The 23,806-nt window shown below is 41.4% G+C and overlaps 1 protein-coding gene across 1 annotated transcript in view; it reads right to left on the bottom strand.

Annotated features, from left to right (window-relative positions):
• The window catches only part of MARCHF11 (membrane associated ring-CH-type finger 11), a 30,086-nt gene extending 24,369 nt beyond the window's left edge, over window positions 1-5,717 (bottom strand). The window contains exons 1-2 of the mRNA XM_051610888.1: window positions 5,418-5,717; window positions 4,237-4,392 (exon numbers count right to left, since the gene is read on the bottom strand). Of these exons, the coding sequence (XP_051466848.1) occupies window positions 4,237-4,392; window positions 5,418-5,717 (456 nt within the window). The remainder of the gene's footprint in view (window positions 1-4,236; window positions 4,393-5,417) is intronic.
• Between the last annotated feature and the right edge of the window lie 18,089 nt (window positions 5,718-23,806).

The raw sequence follows: 23,806 nt of genomic DNA, 5'->3' as shown, positions 1-23,806 counted from the left end.
AAAATTTCTTTGTAAATTGTCAAGATTGGGACAATAATTTCTGTTCTTTGTGTGCTGATATAATGAACAGCACAATCCTGCTGGGCATAGTTATTAGCTACAACTTTTTCTAAACATTTACTACACATTTTTTCTCAACACTGGCTTCCATACTGAAGTATCTGAAGAACCTCACTTTTGCATGTTTTAATATAACATGCAGATAAACACATGCAGTCTGCTACAAAGTCTTGTTCATTCTTATCTAACTGATGCCAGTGAGATTACTCAAATGAGTGAGGACTACTCACATAAACAAGACAAAAATTGGCCCTGTAATTCACAAAAATAGTAATTTTTATGGTCAGTATCTCAAATACTACTAATAAGCACTATTTGAGCCACTGAAAACCACTGAACTCATGAACCACATTTCACTTCCAGTAACTACATACTTGCTTTAATAATACTAAGTGCAACCTTGATTTTTTTGTCTCTATCAGAAATGCAACCAGGCATAACAATTAAGAATTTACTTTTAAAAATAACTGTTTGCTTTGTGATTTTCCTGATGTCAGAAAATGTGTTAAATTGCCATGCAATTAGCTTTTACATTAACACACCAATCTACTGTATCACTTTTGGAATAGGTCCAGTTCACCTAAAGTACCAAAATATAACATTTTAATGGAGAGAAGCACAAGGTATATTAAACATCTGACATAATACTATTGTATGACAGACTACAGGAACAGTCAAGAAAAGGCTACTCTTTAAGTATATTTATTGCTCACTTTAATAAAAATTATGAGGTTTAGCATAAAAGTATATTTTCTCAATCTTATTACTATATTCTACTTTTAATCATTATTTCTGAATCTTAGAAGAGAAATCACATTTTTAAATAAATATGTTTAACTGCAAGTCTACTGAACTACTCTGCTAACAGCTTCATAACTAAATAGCACCAATAAAAAAATAGCACTCTTCATATTTCCTTTAGAAAGGAAATCTATAGTAATTATAAAGCTAAATGAACCAATATAAAGATATTTCTGCTTGTGATTTCTTTCTTAATCAAAAAGTAATTCTAAATGGTTTAAATTTCTAAGTCAGATATTTAAAGTTTCTCCCTACTTTTAAAGTAGTTTCAAAAATCTTCCAAAACTCCCTGCCCAAGCCAATATTTGTTCCATCTCCCTTCATTATAGCTTGTTTTTTTTCCTAGGTATTAACATAACCTTTCCTATTATTGGATCAAATTCCACCCCAACTGTATGGAGCAAGTCCAGCAATGTGAATATATGCTTTCATTAATGTACTAGTGCAAGTATAAATGTCTTTCTGATATGATCCTTAAAATGATTCTGAAAAAAATGCAAATTGACATTTCTCTGTGAAACACGATATCAAACATCATCAGTTTGGTTGTGTGGTCATCTTCCACTGTTGGCCTATTGGTTAATTTTATATCTTTAATGTTTTAAGTTCTATTCTCATGTTAAAAGTCTACGTGTTTCCAGAGTTGGATTCTTAAAAGTGTATTAAGTAGTAGTTTCTGAAATATAAAAAGTGACACTGGAAAAATGTCTATTGGAATAGTCACTTACCATAGTACATTTTGTTCCTTGCATGTACTGCCTCCAAAGAGGCCCCCCTTTGGGATTACTTTCCCTGCCATGAAGCAACAGAAACCACAAAAACCGTTAGATATTAAATGGAATATTCACATATATTCCAATGTTCTGGAAGAAAACATAGAAAAATCTCCAACTTCTTAACTCCCTAAGCATTGTTACATTCCAGAAATACACAACATAAAAGTAAGCCTGAGGAGCTGGTGTAAACCTGCATAGACAAATCACTTGAGAAAAAGTTATTTGGGTAAGTAGCATCCTTTTTCTCTCTGATAACACTGCCTGCACAGATCTAGGAAGTAAAAGACTGGTAGAGACAATCCTGAGAACCTGATCTGAGGCAGACTACTAGTTGTAAACAGAGTTAGCTACTCCTGTTCATATATTGTATCTAATGTAATGCAAGAAGTCTTGCTTGCTTGGGAGCTTTTAAATAAATTAGCTACCTCAACGAAGATGTTGTAAACTAGTTTTATATCAAAACGGTCTAACACTTAGCTTTTTATTAAAACTGACCAAAGTTACCTTAAAAAACACTAGTGTAGTCAAGCAAATGATTCAAAACCTCTCCAAAAGCTTAAACCAAGAGCTGTTAAAAATGGCCAATACTATTATAGTCAAGAATACAGGAGAGGAGTGAGGGCATTTTAAGATGATCACCCCTCTGAAAATACACAGACAACTGCAGTTTTGAGAGTTCCTTTTAGATTCTGCAACTACAAGAAGAATATTCCTCCAAAGAGATGTGTGACCTTTCGGGTGCCAGAAGTTTGAGCCTAGGAATGTATGTCTCACTTACTATTTGAGTATGCAACTCCACAAAATCTTTTTGTATGCTATCTGGTCAAGAATAAAAAAAGACAGAATTAAATAATTTACATTTAAAAAATGAAAGACAGAGTTATGAATAAATAAAATATATTGTAAGCTATCAAAGGAGACTCTACTTCCACCTCTCTGCCCCAGAAAGGTGCCATAACTCATTAAGAGAATGGCATTTAGCGTTTGGCTCTTTATTTGCTTTCTAATTCACTTGTAGCTTGGCCAAACACTGTTGCATACTGTGTCACCTACTGGCACTTTCTTCTTTGCTTCTGTTTTCTACAGAGTTCCACAACAGAATAGCTGTTCTTCAAAATGGGGTTTGATTCTGTTGTCCACAGATATGTCAGATGTCCTTTAATATCCTGTTTGGCCTCCAGCTGCAGTACCAAAGTCTCTCATATCTGTCATATCTACTATCCCATGCAGATGTTTTGGCTACCTTGGGGTATGTCAAATATTAATTGTTGCCTCTTTGCAGGCAACCATGTCGTGCTGTCAAACAACTATTTTCAAAGACTAGCATTGCAAACTCTTGGTAATTACATAACCTTTGCTAGGAAAAGAATGAGATTGCTGTAGATAGACTGGGAATAAAGATTTTTCAGCCATCAAAAAAAAAAAAAGCCAAAAGGATCAAAGAGGATCCCATGCCAAACCATCTGATAAAGTCTATGTAGAAACAGAATATGCCACCTTCATTTTCTGGAGCATTTTACAAATCCATGACTTTTTTTTACATCTTCATAAAGGTTCTACCCAAGAAAGCAGAAAAACTGGAAGCCACAATGAGCTCTGAAAGTACTTTCACCTAATCTGAAAAGCTGTAAGCAAAAACTCCAGATATTCTACATCCAAGGAATGCTTATCACGCTCACACAACTGCCATTACCATCCAAACATGTCTTTTCTATAAAGCTCAAATCAAATTCAGGCACAGAAAAATGACGTGAGTACTCTAGGCTTTGAGAACTCCATAATCTCTGAGCTCATAGGATCAAATTTTTTTTTTTTTTTAAAAGGATACAATTATCTTATTGTGTTCCTCAGATGTATGAAATACAATTTCTAGGATGGAATTTTATGCCTCTAAAGAATTCTGATATGTAAAGTGGTATTAAAGCTTTCCTAACAGATCTGCTAAAGCTTTGAGTTTCCCTTCCCCTCTCCCTGAACATGCTAGCACTGCAATATTTTAACTTCCATCTGCATGTTGTGATGCTGTTAAAAGGGCGCTGTGAAAAATGTTACTACACATTTCAGCTTCTGAAACAGCTATTGGTGGACAAAACCTAGAGAGTATTCTGCTACTCTGCATTGTGCCAAGACTGAAAAGTCACCTCATTTTACTTTTTATTATGGCAGATGAGTACACAGGCAACAGAAGTTTTCTTTGTCCCTCTTCTCTTGACCCCAAGCTTGAAGAATGAATAAAATCAACCTTTGACTGAGTCTTTAACAAATTATAGAGCCATGTTAAAAGTTCAGAAAGTGAATCAGGGAGTTCTAAGTCCTGCCATGTTTCAGTATGACTTATCTAATTACAGAATGTAACAACCTCTGAAGACCATTTCTATGTCAAGGCAAAAGCTAGAAAAACATAACAGAATCAAATGGCTGCACATAATAACATGTAACTGGTCTTAAAAACTAACTTCAAGTGGGTGTAAGTGCTAATGGTAAAGCATACAGGTTTTTCCATGGTGTTTTCCAAAAAAGCTTAAAATAAGCACAAGAATAATTTTGGTTTTTTTAAGTGACTGGAAAGACACATTTTTTTTTTAAACAAGCAAATTACCTGGCAAGGCTTCTTCATTTTAATTGCTATAACATGGTATCTGTAACAGCAGAGTTCACAGGTCCATGACCCTCTTTCACTTATCCACTTTAACAGGCAAAGCTGATGTGTGTATCGTACTGACCCATCGCAGCGGCAAGGATTTAACAATTCACCCTGAAAAGGCAACACAGAAACATTAACTTTGAAGGAGTTTTTTTAAGTACATGCATGCTCAAAGTATTTACAGGTCTGTAAGTATGAATGAGTCTCAATTTAAAAAGGTGAAAAAGCATGTATATTTGGCTATAAAAATATTCAACAATTAAATTGTCTTAAAAGCATCTAGGTGTGTAAAGCCAGGTAACTGTCAATGCATGTATATGTCCACATGTGAAAGATTAACATGCATCAAAACCCAGTAGAATTAGCCCTTTCAAATACCTCAGATGGTACCAAAAGTGATCAGATGTATTTCTCCAATAGTTATTTGCAGTCGCCACTGGGAAAGAAACGGGTGACGTCACAGAAAGCCAAGCTCTTGGAGCAAGGTTATGTGCAGTTCAGCTAGCCAGCTGTCAGGCACGACCTCAAACAATGTAACTCAAAACTTACCCGGTAGTTCGTATATTTCTACATTACATTATACTGTCTTCTTTCCTTGATTTTTTTTTTTCAGCTAAACTTCAGACATGCTATAAAATGCCCGTTACAGACCCATTGCTAATACTGTGACCTGGAATGTTATGACAGAGGAGATCTTTGGGGGTCTTCTCAACGTTACGTGTAAGTCAACACTCTCGTTTTAAAGTCTGATAGGAACATGAGAAATTGGCGTTGTCTAAAGTCCCCGAGGGTGCCAGCAAGAAGACGTGCTGCCTGCAAGCCAGCCATAGCAAATCTCTGATTTCTCCCAAAGCTCAGTGCCGCCTCAGAATCGCCCCAAGCGCCTGCCACGACCACCTTGGTCCAGCAGCTGAAGCTCGCTGCGCCCACCTGGCCACCCACGCAGAGGAGGGCAGCTTCTCAAGCAGGGCAAGCCGCGGGGGACGCGCGGGTCCGCGGGAGCGGCTGCGGCGGGGCGGGCGGCGCCGAGCCCTGTCCCTGGTGCTGAGGGTGCCGGGCCGCCCGCCCAGCCGGGCCCGCCGCCTCCCGCAGAGGGGTGGGTGCGGATGCGAGGGGGCTCGGCCCGCTCTCCTCACCTGCTCGGGGCCCTGGAAGCAGATCTTGCAGATGGGGCCGGCCCCGCCGGGGTGGCTGCCGCTCTCGCTGCTGCACACCGAGCGGGTCTCGGGTTTGTCGCCGCCGGCGGCCCCCGCCTCGGCGCTGCCGCTCTCCGAGACGCCCCTCCGGCTGTCGCCGGCGCCGGGGCCGCCGCTCTCTCCCTCGTCTGGAGTGTCGGCGCCCGCCTCCTCCGCTCCGGCAGGCAGCTCCAGCGGGGCGGCGGGCTCTCGCTGCGGCTCCCCGGGAGGGAGGGCGACGCTCCCCGCGGCGCCGCTCATGTCCGCGCCGGCCGGGGCAACCGCTCCCCCGGGGCCGGGGCCGGGCCGGGCCGGAGGGATGGGGCGGCGGGCGGCAGAGAGAGGCGAGTGCGCCCGGCTGGGTGCGGCGGCCGGGAAGGTGACCCGGCGGGGCCGCCTCCCTCCGCCACCGGCTGCGGGGCGTCGGAGCGGCCGCGAGCGCCTGCGGGGAGGCGGCGGGGCGGGGCGGGGCGGGTCCGGCGCGCGCCCCGGGCGCCCGGGAGAGCCACCGCGGGGGCCCGTTAGGCGGCGCGAGCCCTGGCGGTTGGCGGGGGGCGGGGGGCGGGGGGGCAGCGCGAGCCGGTCACCGCAACCGCCCCCCGCGCCCGCTCCAACCCTCCAACCACCCCCCCCCCCCCTCCCCCCGCACCCGCAAGGCCCGCCCCGCTCCCGCAGAGACCCGGGCCAGCACCCCCGCGTCTGCCCGCGCCCGGCTGAAGACCCTTTCCCTCCCGCGGAGGCCAGAGCCGCACCTGCCCTCCCGCCCGCTCCCCGCCTCCCTCCGCTCCGCAGCCCCGGCTTCCCGACGCGCCAACGGCTGCGTCGCGCCGCCGCAGCGCCCACCGCCCCCCGGGGACGGCTCAGCCCTGCGCGCTGTCCTTCCTTCCTTCCTTCCCTCCCCTCACCGGAGCCCTCCTTTCCCCCCCGCCCCGGCCTTGGGTCAGCTGCCCCGGGCTGGCTTCTCCCTCCCGGCCCCCGCACAACCCACCCCTGATCCCGCTGCCGGCCGCGGCACCGCCGCGCTCACCGGGCTCCTCGGCCCCGCCGCCCCAGGGGAGCACCCGACCCTGCAAGGGACGCTTACAGGTCTGTTCACTTTATCGACTTTTTCGTTGCAAGAGATCGCGCTTGTGAAAGCTCAACAGAACGAAATGTTCAACAGTTGCTCTTTGAGCGTCTTCCGAGTTTTTCGTGGCTTTTTTTTTTTTTTTTTTTTTTTTTCCCCCAAATCCGTTACATCACCTCATTTTCAAGCTTAAATCTGCTAAAAGCATCATCATCCAATATCTTCTCAAAAAAAAACCCCACCCCAAGCAAAACAAAAAAAAACCGAACCAACAAAAAAACCCCACAACCCACTGTGGTGAGAAATTCTTTGAAGTTTGGCTGGGGCTGCTAAAGTAAAACATGTGTGAATTTCAGCATCAAGTATAACACCAGTGCACATTTCATCTCGTGAAAATGACAGCAACTGTCTACACAGAGAAAGAAGAGATCTCTAAAGCAATTGTGAAGCCATATGGTCTTCCACAGCCCCGTTTAGATTCAAAGTGTGATTAAATCACCCGTCATCTCCATTGGCTGCATCTCAAGATGAAGCTGTACCTGGATGAGCTCAGCCACTGCCTTTCCCAGCCACGTTTTGATAGTAGTGGCTTCCCTGGTGTGGACGTTTTATCGGGAGACTGAAAAAGCACACAGACCCAAAAGAGCACTTCCTGGCCAATGACCACACGGCTTCCAAGCTCTCTGGAGAAGCTTGCTGAGCACACACCAAACACCTCATCTGGCTTTTCAGCCTGGCTGGAGCCCAGTCAGGCAACACGCTACCTGCAGAAAAGCAGCAGCCCCATATTGCAGGACAGTTCAAACCAACTGGGGCAAGCCCTCCTACAGTTTGCATCTATTAGGAAGGCCATGCGGTAGACACACTAAGGACAAAGAACAGCACTGCTATTTACAGCACTGCTCTAAAAAAGTGTACATTTCGAGGTTGTCTTCCTTCAGTGAAATGAGAGGTATCATTGCATCTTTTCTCATCATCCAGTAGAGCCCGTTCTTGTGAAAATCTCTGTTCTGCTGCTCTCCATTATCTAAGCCAGCATTAGCCATTTAGCTTGGTGTTAGCACTAGATGCTCTAACTCTTAAATTACTTTTGTTTACAAAGTGGTTGTTAAGTAGGTAAGTAACATGGATTCATCCAGAATTGATAATGTAAAACAAAAAATGTCACATTGGTAGTAATGTTTTGATGAACTACAGATGCTGCAGAGTTAAGAAGTACTTGTATATGTAGTTTTCTCATAGCAAAGCAATAGCTGACTAAAGGAGGCTAAACAGAACTGGAGATGGAATAAGTCAAATAGACTAATTCTAAATAAAGAAGGGGCAATCACAACCAGTGAATAAACAGGAAATGTCAGAAAAAACAGATGAGTCCAAAGCACTGGGTTGAAGAGAACTAAAACGGAACCAGAAGGAAAAGACAGTGGAAATAAAGTAGCGAAGTGAGGAAAGAATGCTAAAAAGTTACTCATCTGCCTCAGAGGAATGCAGCATGCTCTTGCTATTTGCTATATATGGGGGCTTATGCAAGGTTTTTTTTCCCTCAGCCTTTTGTTTGTCAGCAAAAATTCAATGCATAGCACAGCTTTTGGAAAGGTTATAAAGAGAAGATAAAAATGTCAACACAGAAATGGAATTACTTCTTAATGTCAGGAAAAAATGAAAGATGCATCTATAGAGAATAATAGAGTGTGCCAAGCAGGTCAAGCTTTTCTACTTTATAACAAGACTCTTAAAAGAGAACACATCTAATGGAAGATGTTCCTTTCACACATATGTAATTAATTTGAAGAGCTCATTGTGAGTGGGTATTTCATAGACACGAGTTTTTTAAAGCATCACCTGTTTGCACATCTGCCAACAGCTACTTAGCAGTAGCCAAAATAAAATAGCAAAGGCTATCGACGCCCACGTTTTGGAGTGCATTAGCGTTGTTCAGCATGCTGAGGAGGTGGGGAGGTGCCGATGCAGGAGCTGGAGGGGTGGAGGACATTATGTAAGCCAGCCTCCAACCGCAGCAGCGATCAGCCTTCTGATGAGCAGGAGAGGGGGACAGGAGCCAAAACCAAAGACTGAAACAGAGAGAGGAGAAATTTAAAGCAGGAAAGGATATTCTGCATCGTAACAGCAGTAGTGTAGGTGGTTGGAGAGAGGAAAAAAGAGAAGCTGAAAACAAAAATTAATTTGTGATTAAGACAGTGAACTGGAGCTCATTGGATTTATGTTCAAGCACACATCTTCACTACATAGCCCTTGATCAACCTTGAGCAAGTGACCTCAAGTGGGCTGAGCATCAACATATAGATTCCCAGACACAGGCACATCTCCCTTTGTCTTTCTCTGCCTTGTTCTCTACACAAAACTGAAGCAATAATATTTGCTTTCTCTGTTCTTATTCCTGCTTCTTCCATTAGAATTTGCAATATTTCTCTGGCAGATTCAGGCCATATTTGTACAGTCTTGATCTTGGCTGAGGTTTCTAGGCATGATAACAAGTCAAATAATAAGGAACAGTGATACAGATAAAAATAACACCAAGGTAATAAGACTGTGGGACAGTAAAATGAATTGCATTTTCAGCAGCCAATAGAAAAGGCAGGAGAAGTACAACCCTTGAGGGAGTGGAAGTTTTCTCTCCTCTATTTTTCCCTCAGTTCTGTGCTGGGTACATTATTTTTCTCACTATGCCAACTCAGCATTGTGCAGTTTTTTCCTCCAAATAAACTAATGGAAACTGAAGCCCAGCTATTTTAACTAAGGATGATCAGCTGTAGGTAGAACATCCAGGAAGAAAACACAGGAGAAAGTGTTTGAGTGGAGGGGAAATGTTCAGGGAATGGAGAGAACAGGGTGATATTTTTTTTTTAATAATTATCTACCAGCATGTGCAGATAACAAACTAATCAGTGTATATTGTAAGAACAGAAGCTCTGTGTTACTGCACACTTAGAAAGCAACCCTAGCTCTTTTCTCAGAAAGTTTCCATAATACATTGGCCTGTACCAAAGATAAAGAAACAGAACAGATCGGTGATGGGTTTGTTCCACTTTGCTGCTTCCTGTATCTCTGAGGATAACAGGATGATATAGTTTTAAAATATTAATAAAGGAGTTAAGAGAGTAATTGTCAGTATATTACATTCAGAACAAAATACTAATGAGAGTAGAAAGTGAAATCTACTTCAATAATGATACAGAAACATTATTATTCTTTTTACTGAATAGCATGTATATGTCCCTTTCAGAATAAAACTTGGGTTGGTGGAGATCACCAGTAAACAAAATAAGGCATTTTGGCTGTAAGCAAATGCTTCAGTTAAATTTGAAATGCGTTTTACATGTTTAATGCAACGTAAAATGTGCTTCTGAGTAATATCCCCATCTGTTAAATTTCCATGTTCAACTTTATGACACTAAAAGATCTGTGCAGATGGTTAATAGCCGTGCTAGTGCTTGTGTATTACTTGCTGGTTTGCTGAACATGCCTGATTTTTGTTACAAACACACACTCATCCTGCAGTCGCACCTTTCACAGTTATGTCAACCAATTAAAATCTTATCCAGAGTGAAACCTATTGTCTAGCAAAAATCTTTATTTTCACATTGCTCTCTTGGTTTTTCAGAAATGCATACCTAGGCTCCCGTCCAGCCCAGTCTTGCTCAACACTGATACCCCTCTATCTGGCAAAAACATCTAGCCTTAGTTGCTACTGGTGTTTCTTCCACAAACCCACACAGGGATTTCCTGTCCTTGTTGGGGCCTCGAGTGCACCCCCTTTCCTTACTTCCAGCCACAGCCAGCACCAACCATTACCTGGGGGAGCTGCTTTTCACCTGAGCCTCTCTCTTTTCCCCTCCACCTGAGCTACAGCTCCTGCCATATTGTAGGCCATGCCTGTCCATGGCCACACTGCTCCAGGGTCACTCATGAGGCCGCATCCCTTCTTAGCCTCATCCCCATCTCCAGGGAGGTGTTCCATTGCCCCCAGCTGCCCTGCTCCTGGTTCCCAGCCTGTTCCTGGGACACGCTGTGCCTGCCAGACCCTGCTGTCACCCATGTGGGAGCTCCTCGCACTCCTGGTGCAGGGGCCTGCAGTTCCCTGACAGTTCTGTGTAGCACCTTTTCTTCTGTATTGCCCAAGAAATGGTGATTAGTGTCCTTTTACAGGACACTTGTGAAAACATGCATACACTAAATACTTAAACATACTTCCAGATGCCTATATGGATGATGATATAAAAGTCTCAAAGGTTTATTTTAATTTATTTTTTCTTCTTTTATTATTATCATACCTTTCATAATTACTGTGCTTCGCTTACTGAATTACTGTCTTACTTGCAAGTATGCTGTTTTTCTTCAGAGCTGCTAGTTTATTTTTAAAACATTTGAAACTACCTATGATTAATTTTTCTCCACCACGAAATATAACTTCCTGTGAAATACAGTCTCCCTTTTCATCTTTAACTGCTTAGAAGTAATTTTTTAACATTTTCCTTGTACCAGTTTTTGAAGGGGAAAAAAAAGGCTTAGCATGGCTTCCAGAATGAGGTAATCTTTGTTTGCAAATAAATATAGTTCTATGGTTTATTTTGGAAATAGATCAGCTGTCATGGATTCTAGAGGGCGGCATCACTGAGTTCAGTTAATTGAAACAGAAATGACAGAATGTCAATTAGCCTTTCCATTACATGTTATATGAACAAGAGCTACTGCAAGGCTGAAGTGAATTTATTTTAGTATCAGCTGTACAGATCCCTTTTTATCTGCTTACAGAGCAAAGAAGAAGAAACCTTGTTTGTATGTTGGTGGTTTTTTTGGTTTTTTTCCAAAGTGTTTCCCTTGGATTGCCTTGTCTATAGGTACCAGAATGACTATAATATGTGGTACAGGCAACCTCAAACCTTGAAAAGGAGTGGTGAGACATCGAAAATAATGGAACAGCTTCCCAAATCCTTACGCATTGGCTTTTAGTCCATTCTATATGTGTCTAGCTTATGTCTGACAACTTTAAAAGCTGTAATTTGTCCAATGTTTGTAGCAAGGTGGTGAAGTGTGTCTTCTACTGCTGAAACGCTTTCTGGGGGTACCCCATGATCTGAACTCTGGTGTGGTCAGCACAGAAGGCAGCAGACGTAAGTTTCAGGCAAGAAGGGAACACAACAGTGAGTTTTGTGATGATGGGAACTGGAGCTCGGCATACTTACATCATGGTGCCAAAACTCACATCAGATACCTATTAAATACAAGTAAATGTTTTTCTCCATACACCAAACCTCAAAGGGCAACACAATATGCATTTTGCTGAAATATTTTACTGCTCTTTATGTGGTGAGAGGACAAGGACATACGTCCAGATTTGAGATGTTCATTCCTGGCCCAGGAAGCATTGGTCTGGTTGTTTCTCACACCATAGACAGTTCTCAAATCTTTTGTCTCCAAGGACTCAATCTCATTCTGGAAGCAAAAATACAAGCCCCTTTTAGTTGAACTGAAGACCAGATCTTCCATCCTTGTTGCAGCAGCAGTCATAAACCTCTTTGTGTGGTTTAAGCCATAGAAGGTGTCACAGCTATGAAGAACCAGTATAATTTACAGAATTACCTAATGTAATAAGTACTTTCTGAGAAACCATGACAAAAACATGAACTGTCAGATTTGCCTGTGGTTGGTCTGAGAGTTTTGCAGCTCTACCAGAAGTGACCTGTGGAAACTGTCAGTTATCTGTTTAATAATTGCTAAAAAAGATACCAATTCCTGCAGATATAAAACTGCTTCCTAGGGCATTGACAAACATTAATGTGAGTTGATAGAAGAGCTGGAGATAAAATTTATAATTTCAAGGTTGTGACTTGTCTGTGCTTTCTGTAACCTAATCTCTTGTTCTCTTTATCTTGCTATCCACCAGCTCTCTCAAAAAAAGAAATAAAGAACACTATCTCATGAGATTGCCCAATTAGGTTTGTAAGAAAATGTATAATAGTCACCACAGGCCATGGTGGATTAGATTAGGAAGGTGTTACATCACTGAAGAGGGTCTTCTAGTTCCTACAAACTTAACTATATTTGTCAGTTAAATAATCTTGTTTTAGAAATGAATTAATGTAAACCAGGAAAAGTGACATCTTTTATGCTTCTTAAAGGGGAAACAGTAAATACCTCCTTCTTGCTGATCCCATGGTCCTTCCAGATTATGACCTTATTGAACTGAGATTTTAGCTAAATCTGTTATTTTAGCCTTTTTGTCTTCATTTTCTTCCTCTGAAGACATTTGCAGAAAATGTGAGGTAATAAAGAAGTGTATCATGCAGTGTAGGAAAGGAAAAGGAAAATGATTGGTTTTGTCAGAAGCTCATGAGGATTTAACCTGTGCCCTGGAATCTATAGTTAAGGAAATGTAGGATTTCCTGTGCATTGGTGATCAGTCCTGGATATGAGTGTTGAGTAGAGGTTCCTGCAGAGAACTGAAGATAAGATTTTAGGAAGGATTCCTTAATTATGGCACTGTGATACTTTGCAAGAAATGTAGGACAGAGCAAGGACAGAAAAGGGAACTGTGGACATGCCTACAGTGCAGTAGCACGCGGAGCTGGCATGTGGCAAGTGTTACTGTCTTACTGAACTACTTTTATGCATGTACTTCCAACACACCAAGTACACAAGGGGCAAAGCACAAATCCCTTGGATACCTGCTTCCTTCACTGCACACTTTCTGCTGCCACTGCAGGATGGCATGCTAGGAACAAGTGTTCCCACTAGCAGATATAGCTTCACCCTCAGAATCTACAAGGCTACTGAGGTTACTGCAAAGAGAAATTGGACAAAATATGGGAAAGAGCTGCAGAACTGGTGGTTTGTTAACTGTCATCCCCCCCCCAGTGAACTGTGCATGGTCCAACCTGAACCTGAATTCAATAAAATCTGCAGAGATGAGGGCATGTGTTAACTACAAATGTGAGCGTTTTGAAGCGCAGCTGCAGGAAAAGGATGGACTAGGGATTAGTCTGAACATTCCCTGACTGCCAAAACTGCAAAATGAAACACGTCTGAGTCATACCGGGCACTGTGGAAGCTATAGGACATGAGTGGCTTCAGATCCAGTGGCAGACACTTCAGAAAAAACTTTTTGTGCTCATCTGAAATGTGTCCTTCAGACACAAGCTTTCATTGTGTTCCTCTGACATTCACACAGAGCTTGCAGATACACCATAGAACCTCTAAGAAACCCGTGGCCTTCTGGGGCAGCATCTGTAGGTCTGGAGATGAAGCAGGATGCCTAAGGGCAATCAAAATGGCACTAATACCTATGTGCATGCAGCTAATTAAAACCTGAATCAATCACCTCTTGAGGAGTAGGAGTGGGGTAAAGTCAGACTGCACTTGAGTGCTTCTCAGCCTCTCACTATTTCTCTAGACTTCTTGGGAATTAAAGCATTACCTCTCCCACTTCTGTTTTGGCACAGTTCCTTTGCTCGCTGTCATTTTGGGTGGCGATACGTGGGCAATGCTAAACTGGGTGAACAGATCCTGGATACAACTTTAAAATTTTCTTAGGTTAAGCCTAATGCTAATCATGAATCTACAATTAGTGAACTTGACCCTTGTTCTCCTGGTAACAAACACTTCAATCTGGAACAATTGCTTGAAAAAGCAAGCAATTACTTTATTCTGTACATTTGATTACTAATTTCTTACCAGAACAATAAAAACCAAATCACTTCTCTTCCAGTCCTCATAATTTCATTTCTGCTGCCAAAGCATGCCTGGCTTCTGTTTTGTATATTTGATGTGCAGCTGTGGTAGGAAGCCATAAATAGCAGCATCTTTAAGAGCTGTGCTGCCAAGGGTAAAAGGACCCTGCAGGGCAGGCATTCTGAGGGAGTCATCCTAACTGTTTGGAAAGCAGCAAGTCATGTTGTGATGACAAAGGTGCAGAATTAACTAGAAAAATGTTCTTTTTCCAACTTTTCCCATTGCAGGAAAGAAAGTGGCTTTTGGCCAACACAGACAAAAGAAAATGGTACTTTTTATCACTCGTTTTAAAGGCAGCCATAGGCTGCTCTAGCTGTGTTATGTATTCATGAAGGCATGATGCAGCATGGAGGTATTGTAACAAACATTGCCATTTGGGTTTTTTTACTTGCTGCAATAGATGAGGGACATTTACAAAGCAATTCATCTGTAGGTTACCTTAGGATTAACTAAAAGGGTTTGGCTTTTGACAATAAGGATGGACATGTGGCATTTATTTAATTGAAGAACTTCATACTCTAAAGAAAGGAAACATCCTTAAGGTATGTATGTTAGACACTGATTGCTATGCCTTATTGAATGAGAATACTCAATATTCATGGACATTCATGTCTGTCTTCAGGTTAAATAGGGCAGCCTTTATAAAACTTACATGACTGGGTGTGAGCTTTTCAAATTCTGTGTGTCCCAGAGCATGTCTCTTTTTAGCCAAGTGCTTGAAGTATAGCTGTACTTGAAAGATAAGCCTAGATATTTAATTAAAATCTGAATAAAATTGCTTTAATATGTTACCTTAAACTTCAGCCCTCTAACTATTTTATTTTACTAGATGCTTCTCCTGACAGCATTGGCTTTTTTGACATTTGCCTGTCCTTGTTTATTTGTAATAAACATTCCCCACTCTCTCTTGATAATATTGCAATGAATTATTCAAAGCGCAGAGTGAGTTGTATTATTTGGTCCAGAGTAAATCATAGTACTCAGTGATCTTTATCTTTTTATGGCTGGGTCATGTTTACCTGAATCACAGGGAAAATGAGTTTTAGTATCTTTAATAAAAAATGTTCCCTTGGGATGTGTACCCAGTTTGCAATGATAGTCAGTTACAACAGCTGATACAGATATAAGAAGATACCAGCTAACCTTAATTAGCACTTTAAAGCTGTAGATCCTGGGAACAAAGTACAGTACCACCATTAACTGACCTGCCTATTTATGTACTTTATCTTCTGCCGATGTACGTTCACTAGTAGCTTTGATATCAAACAAAAATAAAATAAAATTGTGCCTACATTCTTATCCAAATGCATACCCTTATTGTTCTTTTCTCTAATTGGATCCTGTGTTCTGACTAAAGGATTGCAGGGCAAGCAGATAAATGGAAGTCTGTAGTAACTTTCAATATTCATGGGCTTCAGCAAGCCTGAAAACATCAAGAGGCTAAATGCTGAAATGTATCCTCTGGCAATCATCTTTAAATATCTTTCAAAGAAAGTTTACATGACTTTTTTTCACATCAGGTCAACCCTATTTCGGTAAAAATATATGTTCAAATATGAGTCATATGGGTGATCTGCTTGTGCCCTAAAGCACTAGATTTGCTTTCCAAAGTAATTCAATATGAGTTCAGGCTTTTTATTGCTCTCAACCACACTCCTTAATCTTATCTTTGATACTTAGGAGAAAAGTCAATCCAAAAAATGAGATTCCTTTAGCTAAGAGTTTCCACATTATTTCCCTTTGTTTATTTGTTTGTTTGTTTTTCATTAGAACACTGGCTTCATTATAGAACAAAAAGTTCTAGCAACATAGAACTTAATTGCTATACTTTTTCTCAAGGGATCTTCATTGGACTCTGTATCACTACTATTGCTGCCTTAACTAATAACTAAAAGAGGTCATGTTCTACGTTAATAGCCTCCAGATGCAATGTAGAGAAATCTGCAGTACTAAATACTGCTGACTAAATAAACTAGTATAGCTAATAGTGCTATCCAATGATGGTGATTATTTGCTCATGTTGATTAATGTTGACATTAATCTCAAGTGCCTGTTCATTTCACTCTACTTGATTTTATTGTATTTGCACCTATGTTTAAAAACAAATCAGGTTTGGAAACACCATGTTGGTCAAATAATTATTTCAAGCTGAGGAATTCCTGAAGGTGTCCAAACCAATGCCTTACATGTGGTCTCAGCCATCTTAGTCTTAACTTTAGATACTTTTACACTCACTGTCAAAACAGACTTTGTGAAGGTATCCTCTGTCTGTTTGAGGGGAAATACATCACAAAGCGCACTTTAACTTGAATAATACTTTCCAGTTTTTAAAAGGGACAATGACAGTGTCCAAAATTATGCTATACTCAGAACTTATAGAGTACACCATAGTCAGTCTGCATATCCTTTCCTGTCAAACCTAACAGCCAAATTTCTGTATATATCTGATCAGCTGTCAGGAAAGGGAGAGAGAGAGAGTCAGAGAGAGCTAAATAAAAATAATCACTCTCCTGTATCTAACATGCCCATCTTGGTCCATCGTCATAGAATCATAGAATAGTTTGGGTTGGAAGGGACCTTAGAGATCATCTAGTTCCAATCCCCCTGCATGAGCAGGGACAATTCCCACTAGACCATGTTGATCGAAGCCTGAACACTTCCAGGGACAGGACATCCACAACTTCCCTGGGCAATTTGTGTGTGTCTCACCACCCACATAGCAAAGACTTTCTTCCTAATGTCTAACCTAAATCTATCCTCTTCCAGTTTAAAACCACTCCCCCCTTGTCCTATCACTACCAGCCCTTGAAAAAAGCCCCTCCCCAGCTTTTCTGCAGCCCCCTTCAAGTACTGGAAGGCCGCTATGAGGTCTCCCCAGAGCCTTCTCTTCTCCAGGCTGAACAGCCCCAACTCTCTCAGCCTGTCTTCATAGGAGAGGTGCTCCAGCCCTCTCATAATCTTTGTTGCCCTCCTCTGGGCTCACTCCAACAGTTTAATGTCCTTCCTATGTTGGGAGCTCCAGAACTGGACACAGTGCTCCAGGTGGGGCTTCACAAGAGTGGAGCAGAGGGGCAGAATCACCTCCCCTGACCTGCTGGCCACACCTCTTTTGACGCAGCCCAGGATATAGTTGGCTCTCTGGGTTGCAAGCTCATGGTGAGGTCCTTATCTACCAGCACCCCTAACTCCTCCTCCTCAGTCAAAACAATTCTCACAGTCTCTTCTAGTGCCTTCATGATTCATTATTATGCAAACACATGGAGTCTTTGTTGTATGAGCAAAGCCACACAAACACAGATGATAAAGCTACTAATGTCTCTTACATTTGCGTTTCATACATGAGAAATTGATGTAGAAAATTGCAAGAGAGTGACTGGAAATTTCAAAATAAACTGCTATGCCCGTTAGACTTACCCTTTAAGGTGGTTTGGTTTATGTTTGGGGTTTTTTTGTTTCTTTAGGGTTTTTTTTTCAGCTAAAATAGTTATGGGTTTGGGTTTTTTGTTTATATATTTGTGTGTTTCAATGTCTTCTGAGAAAGAACTGTCACCATTTCTTTGTTTATATAGGTATTTTGCAACCCTCAATTCCAGCCATTCTACCTAGTGGAGTATCCAGAAACTGTTCCTGAGATGAAAACATTAGACTGTTGGAAATGTGCCAGAGAATGGCACTGAATTAAGAATGAATGAGATGAGAATGTAAAGAATGGGAGCTATGTTGCCTATGAAGAGGGAGTGGGATATTCTTTGCACCTACTAACAGTGGTCCTAAATGAGTCCTGACACTCAGATGTCCCACAATTCTGGAAGTCAGCTTTGATGACAATCCCTATGGAAACATAAGAGTCTTGTTACTGCAAGCCTTTCTGCAATTGTCTAGCTGAGACTAACACACTTTGCAGCTCACTGCTTCCCCACACCCCTCATCAGCTACATGTGTGCAGCCTGGTCAGAGTCTGGAACTACTTCTTGCTCTCTAGGAGAGAGAGCTCAACCAGCAGCTGGTGGGCAGACACAGACCTTACCCACTTCACAGTTCCCTCTCTGCAGCAGGAGAAATAAGTATGAAATTAAAATAAGAAGGGCACTGCACCACTGATTTTCCTTGTCTTCTGGTTTTGGTATGTTTTACAGGTTGCATTTTGTTACACAGAAAGCACAAATCATTACTGTTTGCAGCCAGCTGGTTTGTCTGCCTTGTTCTTTTCTTTCAGAAAGTATTCAAGGCACACAAAACTATTATTGACTTCCACCAACAATTATACCAAAGAAATCCCCTTAAATTAATAAATTGTCATTATCCTCTTTGGCAAATGCTGGAAAAAAGCAAATAGCAGAAGTGCTGGTTCTGTGGCATGCTATGTAATCAAGCAAGCATGCATGGAGACTAACAGTTTGTGGGATTTAATTCAAATAAAGATTAGCATTCCCACCATCTGAGAAGTTCAGAAATGCAGCAGAGAGAATAAGATATCAAGAGTATCATTTTCCTGGGCAAAGCACATAAAATTGCAGTGGATTATTCATTAAAATCATTGTACCTGCCACCGAAGTGAATGCACGTGGCATTGCAAATTTCCTTTGCCCCCCCAAAATCCTATTGTGTTATTATTTATGTGAGTACTTTCTCATACAAATTGGGCTGTCGATTTCCAGAACTTTCACCATATGGAAATAGTCACTGATAGCTTTACAGATGTTGCACAGAGCACAGATGGCCACACACACACAAATAGTGTTTCTAACATTTACATCCCAGGTTCTCTGGAAACACCACCATCTTGTCTTTAACCTCTAAAACGTACACCTTACTATTGCTGCACAGCTACAGAGAGTGTAATTGAATTTTCTGTGTGTCTTATCAGTGCTACAGTAAGATTTTGTAATCAGTGACAGCAGAAAACGGGAACACAATGCAACGTTTTTATTTCATTTATTTCACAAAACAGTCAAGATACCTACATCACCTTGCAACAAGGTGAGATGAAAAACATCACAGTTTATCCATGCATGTACACACCTCATGTCTTTATCACCTCTGTGGCATTTTCTGTGCCAGTTAATCTTATGTGACAGCTGATGAACCTGCCTTTGCAAGGTCTCGGTGTATTCTCAGCCCCATTCAAGGGCTCAGGTAAAGGACATGAATGTCCTGTCATATTCCCAGAGGAGTTTGAAAACCCTGTTCACTCAATGGCACCTGTCACCAGTGTGTTTGATGTGCCCCAGTCTGGGAGTAGATGGATCTCATTGTTGCTTCACTGACCTCCACCGTCATCGGACAGATGATTGACTTACTACAGCTAATTAGCTTTGTTGGCTGAGTGGTCAGTGTCAAGGCAAGCATAGCCCCTTCGTCTCTTAGGACACATACCAAATTGGCTGATAAAACTTCAGCACTGTTAAAAATTACCTTTGACAGGAGAACAGGTGGCATTTCAGAAAATGGGAAGAGCAAACTTGTTTCAACCTTTAAAAAGAAAGGAAGAAAACATGGATAGTCAGAAAAGCTTCTGTTTCTGAAAACAAAAGTACTTGTACAGCAACTAGACAGACTTCTTGGAGAATAACAAGGAGATGGTAAAAAACAATGTCACTTTTTAATTAGAATAGATTGTGTCAGAATAATCCACTTTCCTTCTATGATGGGTAACAGATGCTACAGACAAAGGAAAAGCAATTGCTATCCTATTTCTTGGCTTCACAAAGACTTTTGATACTGATGTTAATAACAATCTCCTTAGCAAATTAGAAAACATGATGTAGATGAGTCTAGAAGAGAACAGACACAACTCATATTGGAAAAGCCATTCTCGGAGATAGAGACGGTAGTGAGGGGCAGTCAGTGTGGAAGTTTGTATTTAATGGGTTACATGAGGGTCCAGTGACATTTAAGTGACACTCTGTGGCAAGATACTGCAAATTAGTTCCTTGGGAAATCTTTCCTGCTAAGGGTAAGGATAAATATACTAAATGCCTCTCACAACAGTGGCATTCTCATTAAAAGAGTGTTTAAACAAGAAGCTTGGGAAAAAAAAAAAAAAAGCTGAAACAAACACTGGTAGGAAGCTGAGTATCATAACCTCTCAACAGCCATTTCAACTGGTTGTTTTGGTACTCAAGGACATAGATAAATACATCTCAGAACCTCTTAGACGTTCATTTACTTAATTATCTAATTCTAACCTTAAGAAACAAGGCAAATAAAAACTAATGCATAGTCCCTCTATATGCCTTTGTTGCAGTTTCCCAATTTCTGTAAATTGTTTAAGGCCTGTTTAAGCATTTCTCAGGCTGGAGGTTACATGTAGATCTGACAGCTTCTAATGCATTCATGGATCTTCTGAAGCTCTCAACAACCTGCTTGTAGTTTTGACCTGACACCATGCAGAATTATTGAAATCTATGGTGAAGTCATACCTGAAAAAGTATTTCCTTTAGTTTAATTTTAAACCTGCTGCCTGATACTTTCACAGAAGTAATTTAAACCTTATCATACACAGTGAGTAACAGAGTCACCTCAGGCAGAGGAGCTGGAGTTACTACTACTTACCCAGAGTGTCAAGGGACCTTTCAAGAAACATCAGTGCACATCTGATGGCGAATTTCATAGTATCAACTAAAAGTGTCCCTAATTTTTCAACCTCATTCTTTGCATTTCTTACTCTTCTGCCTCACAAATTAAAGTCTCTCCCTACCTAAAACATAGGTGGTTCACCTGTTCACTAGAGCTAATTTAGGTAACTAGTAAAGTTACAAGTGCAAAGAGGATCAGTTATTTATTGTCTTTTCCATGGAAGAAATTAAAGAATATAAGATGGAAGTAGTGGGTAACAGTTTCAGAGCAATCAGAAGGCAGTGGTTCTTCACACCAAGTATTTACACTGGCTATGGAGCACCTTCCTGCAGAATTTTGCAGATGTTACAGCTTTCACACTGGGTTAAGAGAGAATGAGCCTACTTCATGGAAGAGAAATCCCCTGAGGATAACTAAATACACAAAAGTCATGTTTGGCATTAGGAATCCCTGACTCCAGTGGTTAGACACTCAAAGTCATACTAAGAAGTACCATATAAGCTTGTCCAGTTCTTACACCCTTCGCAAAGCATCTGATCATTAGCAGAGAGGCTACTGGGCTAGATGAATCTTTGCTCTGACCACTCATGGCTGCTTCTGTTCCTGCAAGTTGGTACAAAAATAAAGTATCGAGTAGCATGAAGATAAACCAACTACTGGATTTTCCCAAAGACAATGTCTAATAATGCATTACATATTATTTTCTAAATATAGTGATGAGGCTTTGAGTCCTGTCCCCACAAAACCCAAACATGACCACTGACAGACATAGTGGTTGTTTCTGTGCCTAAGGGGGCAAACACACTGCAGTGTGTCTCACAGTACTGGTCTAGTGCTTGTTCAGATTGAGGTGTTTGCTGGTGTGTGCTGCATCTGCCTTCCTGCCTGCACTCTTGCTCTTTGCAAAGGAAGCCACATGTGCAGGAGGGGAAGGGTATCACCTGTGTCTCAACCTGATATCGAACCAGAGTACTTCTGAGAAGCTCATATGGTATATCTGCCCCAAACTGTCCACACCAGGCTTTGTGAGGTGATGTAAACACTGCTTACCACATATGACAATGTGGCCTAGCTGATCAGAAGCCTTCCATCAGCTAGGAAGTGGGGTGTAGATGTAGCCATAGCTCCTGCTCACCACAAATAGGCTTGCCACACCTATGAGGGTATTAATATTTCTCTTTGCATTTATCGATATTTTGGCTTCATTGTACATCTAGATTATACATAATCAGTGTTGTGCAATTGTGCAAATACTTCTGTAAATCCAGAACCAATTTTCTTTTAAGTAATGTTATTTTTCAGTTAAGTCTCTTCTAAGTAACTGCACTTGCTGAAATTAGCACCATGTTTTTCAGTCAGTGTCTGCCTCTAGGGTTGATAATGATCAATGTTTATAGGTAGTGCTGGAGAATGGTCTACAGAAAGCCTCTTGCTTTTACTAACTCCTATAGAAACCAAGGTCACCGTTTGGTTCTGCTAAACTTGTGCACTGAAAACAGAAGTGAGTAAAAGTGTCACACCTGTGACCCTCCTGTGGGGAAGAGTGTGTCAGACGGGTGACCAAAATTGACCAAGCGAATTATCCCATCCCATATGTTTTGTACTTGGCATAAAGCTCAGAGGTCACAAGGGTCAAGCTCTCTTTGTCCATGGCTGGTGTTTTGGGAGGACTCTGACCATGCGGCTGCCTTTGATCCTGATCTGTTAATTTCTGAATCTGTGAATTCCTGAATCTGTGCATTCCTGAATTCAATCCACACCTGCCGCTGACTCCAGGAGCCCCCTCTGGGACTTTCCCAGGGCTGCTCTGCAGCCTTGATGATGATGTGTTATTGAGGAGTAGAGAAATATTGGTTCTGTGTATATCTGTATATATTTCATTTACTTCTTCTTCATCATTGTTTTGTTAAAGCTGTGTAGTTTAGTTTCCAACCTGTAACTCTCTCTCTCTTGGTCTCTTTCCTCTTCTATAGGGGAGGGGAGAGGGGCTAATAGAGACCATCTGTCATTTGTTTAATTGCCTGTCCAGTGTTAAATCTTTACAATCCCCTAGAATGACACTGTCTTGCAATGCTAAGCTGGTGTACAAAAGAGTGACTGTGCTGTTGCATATTATCATTTCCTGCAAGTCATCTCAGCAGAGTCCCTTCAGCACAATGGATTTTGGGCCAAGCCTTAGCCCAGCATTTTGTCCCTGTGCCAGTCTAGTGAGGCAGCCATTCACATCAGTAATGCTCTGCCAGAGACTGGTATCAATCAGTGTACTGTATGTAGCACATACAGGACTGGTCCTATTTATATTTGAAATAGTTTTCAACTATAGTGCTAACACACCACCATCACAATATCAAACTCATGTTCCAGAAACTCCTTCCTGCTTGTAAGAACATAGTTTTATAATAATCATAACAACATTCAATAATGCATAAATCATCTTTACCTATTTTTTGATAAGCTAGATTTTGCCACTGTTTCTATAAATAGCTCCTTCTCTAAGAATGGTCCTCTTTGGTTCCATTTTCAGGTTTGTTTTTTATATACTACTGACAGAAAAAAATTTGACTCAACAGGCACAGGAATATAATTGGCAAGAAACTTAAGATCATTAGAAAAGAAATAACTCCAGATTTGCTATCAAGATAGAATTTCTCTAAAGCTCATATATGCTGAAAAACGAAATGTGACTGACATGAAGAAATAATTGCAGTTTTCATAGTTCCTGCACCTTTAGACACTGTAGTTTTGTGGAAGGGTCTTTCACAGGTAGAAATGCTTTTCTACACACGTGACGTGGCTGCTTGGAGTCCTGTAGATCCTGTGTTGTTGGATGGACACCTAACTTTTGGGCATTCCACTGAGTACAACATAATGTATTTCAGCCTAGCGGCCTGAAATCATTATGAAGACATTACATTACTTTCATTGCTTTGGATCAGCTCTCCTTGTTAATGATCAT

Source organism: Apus apus, chromosome 2 (genome assembly GCF_020740795.1).
Source record: "Apus apus isolate bApuApu2 chromosome 2, bApuApu2.pri.cur, whole genome shotgun sequence".
Taxonomy (NCBI): Eukaryota; Metazoa; Chordata; class Aves; order Apodiformes; family Apodidae; genus Apus; species Apus apus.
The sequence above is the reverse complement of the archived record's forward strand: the minus strand, read 5'-3'. Positions and strand labels throughout refer to the sequence as shown.